The sequence below is a fragment of the Trichomycterus rosablanca genome, chromosome 7, assembly GCF_030014385.1.
Source record: "Trichomycterus rosablanca isolate fTriRos1 chromosome 7, fTriRos1.hap1, whole genome shotgun sequence".
Lineage (NCBI taxonomy): Eukaryota > Metazoa > Chordata > Actinopteri > Siluriformes > Trichomycteridae > Trichomycterus > Trichomycterus rosablanca.
Genome location: NC_085994.1, coordinates 4,223,927 through 4,229,917, shown reverse-complemented (window position 1 = coordinate 4,229,917; position 5,991 = coordinate 4,223,927). Strand labels below are relative to the sequence as shown.

General features: G+C 39.7%; 1 protein-coding gene across 1 annotated transcript; it reads left to right on the top strand.

Annotated features, from left to right (window-relative positions):
• The first annotated feature begins 264 nt into the window (after nt 1-264).
• ccl27a (chemokine (C-C motif) ligand 27a) lies at nt 265-2,592 on the top strand. The gene is made up of 3 exons (XM_062998725.1): nt 265-331; nt 2,145-2,262; nt 2,386-2,592. The coding sequence occupies exons 1-3, from the start codon at nt 265-267 to the stop codon at nt 2,510-2,512; spliced, it is 312 nt and encodes a 103-aa protein (XP_062854795.1). The 3' UTR covers nt 2,513-2,592.
• The last annotated feature ends 3,399 nt before the right edge of the window (nt 2,593-5,991 follow it).

The following is a 5,991-nucleotide window of genomic DNA, read 5'->3' as shown; positions in this document are numbered from 1 at the left end:
ACTCGTATAGAGCTGAAATGACAATAAAACCTCTCTTGACTTGTTACTTATACTTTTCATATAAACTGACTTTCACATTCGAGTAACTTTTACAGGAAAAAACAGACTAAGGTCATTATTCCTGCCATTTTCGAAAGCTATTTAACAAACATACTTTTCTTTGTGCTTTCAATACGCTCAGACCAGGCAGAAGATGAAATAGGGGCGGTACTAGGTATCTGAGCACTTTATCTTCAGGAGCGCACTTTCACTCTCATTCTAACCATGGAGTGCCGAGCAGCAGCCCTGGTTCTTCTCGTCCTGTGTGCCTTCATCTTCACATTCAGCGAAGGTAAGGGATTATTCTGCAATGTTTATCATGTTTATGTGTTAATAACCAGAAGAATTGGCCAGGGGAGCAGGACACCCCTAGAATGTATATTATAAATGCCTATAGTGCTTTTTTTATTTTATTTATTTTTTTAATAAGTCCTGTTAATGAAGCTGTTACAAACAGCTTTTATATTAAAAGTAATCCTTAAGCAACTCACTAGAAACAGACATATTAGATAAAACTATAAAAAATCCATAACCGAATAGAAAAGTTGTGGCATTTAGTAGCACAGCAAACATTTTGCTTATTTCAAACTCCTTTTAATATAGAAATCTGTATTCTGTTAATGCTCCATGTATTAAATCTTTAAAGACTGCATGTACTTGCTCTATTTATACATTAAATGCGCAATCACAACAGGTTGCACAGCTCTACTCATACAAAAGCACAAAAGACCAGGTGCTTCAATAATTGGGTACAGTAGCAAAACAGGTTATGTTACTGTCCTGTGCAGTTTCTCACAACTGGACAATCACCTGAACCTGCCTTACCCAAAGGTGTGTACCTTTGCATGAAAATTATAAAAGCATTCAAGCATTCATCTAACTAGCAATTATATATGTCTCAAGTTTATGTACTATTTTTAGTATTGTAAATTTCCATTATGCCATCTCTAATAAAGCCTACTGAAGAAACCTCACAGCAACAACAAGGGTCCGGCTAGGCTGGAAAGCTGTTTCCTGCTTTTACCCTATCTCAATAATGACACTATTAATACAATTTTTTTTTTTAAATAACAGAAATTAAGCAGTTTAAACACAACAGATGTAGGCAGCAATGGTCAGCTTATGACTCAATATAGAAGGCACACTCTTAGACACTCAGCATTTAAGATAAACAAGTAAGTAAATATAAAAAATGCATCTTAAAAAGAAGTGCTTAAGTTTGAAATACATCTAAAATAGATATTAAAAATGAATGCCTACACCTGCCAATCCCTAAGTGTTATTTGTTGAGACAAATCTGAGTGGCTATAGGAGATCAAAAATCAATTTAAATATATATAAATATGCTTTAAATAATGATCACAACGCAGAGGTTCTGAGGGAAAAAGCTTTGGACATCATGCATATCATGTTTCAGTCTGATCCTAAACTTAATAAAATGGAATGAAACTAGCTGCTGCATGTAAGCATTAATTATTTTTCCTTGATGGGGAAAATAACTGTATTCAGAATATTTGCAAAATGTATCACTCACTCACTCACTCACTCACTCTCTTAACTGCTTATCCAATTACGGTCTGCTGGAGCCTATCCCAGGTTTTCAATAGGCGCAAAGCACATATTAACACCCTGGACGGGGCGCCAGTCCATCGCAGGGCAGACACACACACACCCATTCACCTATAGGGCAATTCAGTGTTTCCAATTAACCTGACGTTCCAATTAACCTGATGTTTTTGGACTGTGGGAGGAAACCGGAGCTCCCGGAAGAAAACCCACGCAAACACAGGGAGAACATGCAAACTTCGCAAAGAAAGGATCCGGACCGCCTTGCTGTGAGGCGACAGTGCTACCCACCAAGCCACCATGCCGCCATAAAATGTATTTTGGACTGAATACTGCTTCTTTATTTTTATATTCTGAGTAAGTTTTTAAATACTTCCGATACTACTCAAGTCTTTGAGTCTCTTGACTGGTTCACCTGCAAAACAAATAGATAGTAAATAGTCCCTCCTATAAACAAAACTAGGAAGGTTAGTCTAGTCAATAGCTTCATGCTTGTTACTGATTATATTATTAAGACATGTGCTATTGTTTTCCAACAGGATACATCCCAAACTGCTGTCTGAACACTTCGAAAAGAATTTCCTATAGGGTATCGAAGAGAATTACACGATATGATGTTCAGACAGATACTGGATCTTGTGATATAAAGGCACTGATGTGAGTGATCTTGTTTTATTTGAGAATTTCTTATTATTTTTTACACTAGTGGATTTTCATATATTTAAATGGAGATCTGGATCCAGCTTTTCATTGTTCTACTGAACGTTTGCTTATTTTCAGCTTGCATGTGGGCAAGGAAAGACTCTGCATCGACCCGCAACTGGAAAAAAAGGTGCAACGAATATTAAAGTACAACAAAAAACGTGAAAGACTGCAGAGAATGCATGGAGGGATGCAGGATGAATAAAGATGGGATGAAGATGATGAGATGTGTTTATATCCAGCGTATCAGCTTTTTAAAATTTGTTTCTGAATAGCATGCTGTCTACATGTTATATAATATGCTGCACTTCTCTGTTTTACTCAGATCTGTCAGATTCCAGTCTATAATTGTTGATCTTTTATTGAATTGAATACAGTTTTACAGTTCTGTGTTTTATTAATTAACTGCCAAGGGTCAGAACTGTTGCCTTTACAAACAAAAATGTTGTAGCCTTTGTTTTATCATTTGTTCTATTAGACATGAGCTCATAATACTGTACAGGTTATATTCTGAATTAATAAAGCAGTAAAATAAACAACTATAAAAAGACCTGCTTGACCTTGTTTATAACTATTTTTGTATTTTAAAAATATTAAAAATAAAATGTTGTCAATTTAAAACATTTCAATACATTTCTTAAATATGTATAAAAAATATATAAAGACAAAATAATAAAAACCCACTATGTAACCATATAAACATTTATATATAATATAAAACAATTTTATTTAAACATTTAAAAAATAATCTATATCTTATAAACTACAGGTAGCACATCTTGATAGATCTGTATCTTATTATAAACTATAGGTAGCACATCTTTATAGATCTGTATCTTATTATAAACTATAGGTAGCACATCTCTATAGATCTGTATCTTATTATAAACTATAGGAGGCACATCTCTATAGATCTGTATCTTATTATAAACTATAGGTAGCCTGTTAGTGGGGGGGGGGGGTATATTAGGCAGCAAGTGAACATTTTATCCTCAAAGTTGATGTTAGAAGCAGGTAAAATGGACAAGTGTGAGGATTTGAGCGACTCTGACAAGGAACAAATTGTGATGGCTAGACGACTGGGTCAGAGCATCTCCAAACCTGCAGCTCTTGTGGGGTGTTCCCAGGCTTCAGTGGTCAGTATCTATCAAAAGTGGTCCAAGGAAGGAACAGTGTTAAAACGGCAACAGGGTCATGGGCAGCCAAGACTCATTGATGCACGTGGGGAGCAAAGGCTGGCCCAACAGACGAGCTACTGTAGCTTAAATTGCTGAAGAAGTTAATGCTGGTTCTGATAGAAAGGTGTCAGAATACACAGTGCATCACAGTTTGTTGTGTATGAGGCTGCACAGCCGCAGACCACTCAGGATGCCCATGCTGACCCCTGTCCACTGCTGAAAGCGCCAACAGTGGGCATTTGAGCATCGGAACTGGACCACGCAGCAATGGAAGAAGGTCTTTTACGTCACGTGGATGGCCGGGTGCGTGTGCGTCGCTTACCTGGGGAACACACGGCACCAGGATACACTATGGGAAGAAGGCAAGCCGGCGGAGGCAGTGTGATGCTTTGGGCAACGTTCTGCTGGGAAACCTCAGGTCCTGCCATCCATGTGGATGTTACTTTGACACGTAGCACCTACCTAAGCATTGTTGCAGACCATGTGCACCCTTTCATGTAAATGGTATCCCTGATGGTTGTGGCCTCTTTCAGCAGGATGATGCGCCCTGACACAGAGCTAAAATGCTTCAGGAACGGTTTGAGGAGCACAACAACCAGTTTGAGGTGTTGACTTGGCCTCCAAATTCCCCAGATCTCAATCCAATCGAGCATCTGTGGGATGTGCTGGACAAACAAGTCCGATTCATGAAGGCCCCACCTCACAACTTACAGGAGTTAAAGTAATCTGCTGCTGACATCCTGGTGCAAGCAGGGGCAAAACTACAGGAGGGGCAGGGGTGGGCAGGTGCACTGGGGCCCATGGCGGGGGGAGGGGGGGATTCTCCAGGACATGAACTCAACCACTCACCTCACTGCCCCCCATTGGCTGCACTCACCAGGTTTTTATTATTATATTACAATATTTTTGTTGTTACAATATTTTCGTTAAGTAAAATTAAAATAACTAAAATTGTGCATTCAAAATACCAGAGCCAGGAATTTGGACTTGAAGTCTATTGTAGATTGACTTCTAGCCATAGCCTAGTGGTTAAGGTACTGGACTAGTAATCAGAAGGTAGCTGGTTCAAGCCCCACCACTGCCAGGTTGCTGCTGTTGGGCCCTTAACCCTCAATTGCTCAGACTGTATACTGTAACTGTACTGTAAGTCGCTTTGGATAAAGGCGTCTGCTAAATGCCGAAAATGTAAATGTAGATGATTTGATATATGTATTTTTTGAGCTCTTAGTTATGCCACTGTGTTGCCAACTGTCCCGTAAAATACAGAATCGTTCCTAATTTAAAAACTAAACGACTGATACGGGACGCACTTTGTTCCGTATTTTTAAAAATGAGAAAGAAATGCTGCAGATTAGACTGAGACAGGGCAAGATGTATGAAACAGAAGGAAACTGCTGCTGTCGTGGGAATTAGAAAGCATTTGGTTATCATTTTAAGTAGTGTTCAGCATAACAATCTGTTTATTATTCCAATGTTTGAGTAGCGCAGTGGGCAGAGCACATCACGCATATATTTCAGCCCTAGGTTCAAATCCGACTTAGGGTGAAAATAAAGTAACACGAGCAGGGCTGGCGTTATGGGGGTGCTGGATTTTATAACTGCCCCCTAAGCAACGCAGTCCAGAACCGGGGCTGCATGTCAGTGTGAAGATGGATTATTTAAAAATGTTGTTTTCATTATTAAGAAAAAATGTTAAATGATGTTCTTTATGCATGTTGTTTTACCTACAATATGGTTCTGATTTATTATTATAAAGAATAAAATAATAAATGTTAAACAGCCTAAATAAAACATTTTGATAATGTTCCTATGACGGTGTAAGACCTGTTATATTTTTTTATAGGTGCAACCCTAACCGCCTGGACCCCAATGCTCAGGTAAACACCTGCCATCCCACCCCCCCACCCTATGCCTTACGCCAACCCGCCAGCCCAGGGTGTTCCTTATTTCCAGTTCTGAAAGTTGGCAACCCTAAGTGGAGTCCATGCCTCTACGGGTCAGAGCTGTTCTGGCAGCAAAAGGGGGACCAACACAATATTAGGAAGGTGGTCATAATGTTATGCCTCATCGGTGCATATGCTGACAGAATCGAGGAGTTAGTGAAACCTGAGAATGAGTAAAAGCATTTGGGGGAGGATTGAATTTTGTAGCCGTGGTAGGCTGCCACCTAGAGGCAGACTGGAATATTGCAATGTGTGTGATGAGGAAACGGCAGTAAGAGACATAGGGTGCTTACACAGTGAACGCTAAAACGGACAAGCGTTTATTATCAACAGACACTTCGTGTGTGTGTGTGTGTGTGTGTGTGTGTGTGTGTGGGTGTGGGTGTGGGTGTGTGTGTGTGTGTGTGTGTGTGTGTGTGTGTGTGTGGGGGACAGAGATTGGATGCAGTCGGATCAATGACACCAACATGTTAAGAAGAAGCTCCACTTTTAGTTCTTCCGCGCTGTCACCTGCTGCATCTTCACATTTGAGTTCTGTACAGAAGCAGAAGCAGCAGCAGATA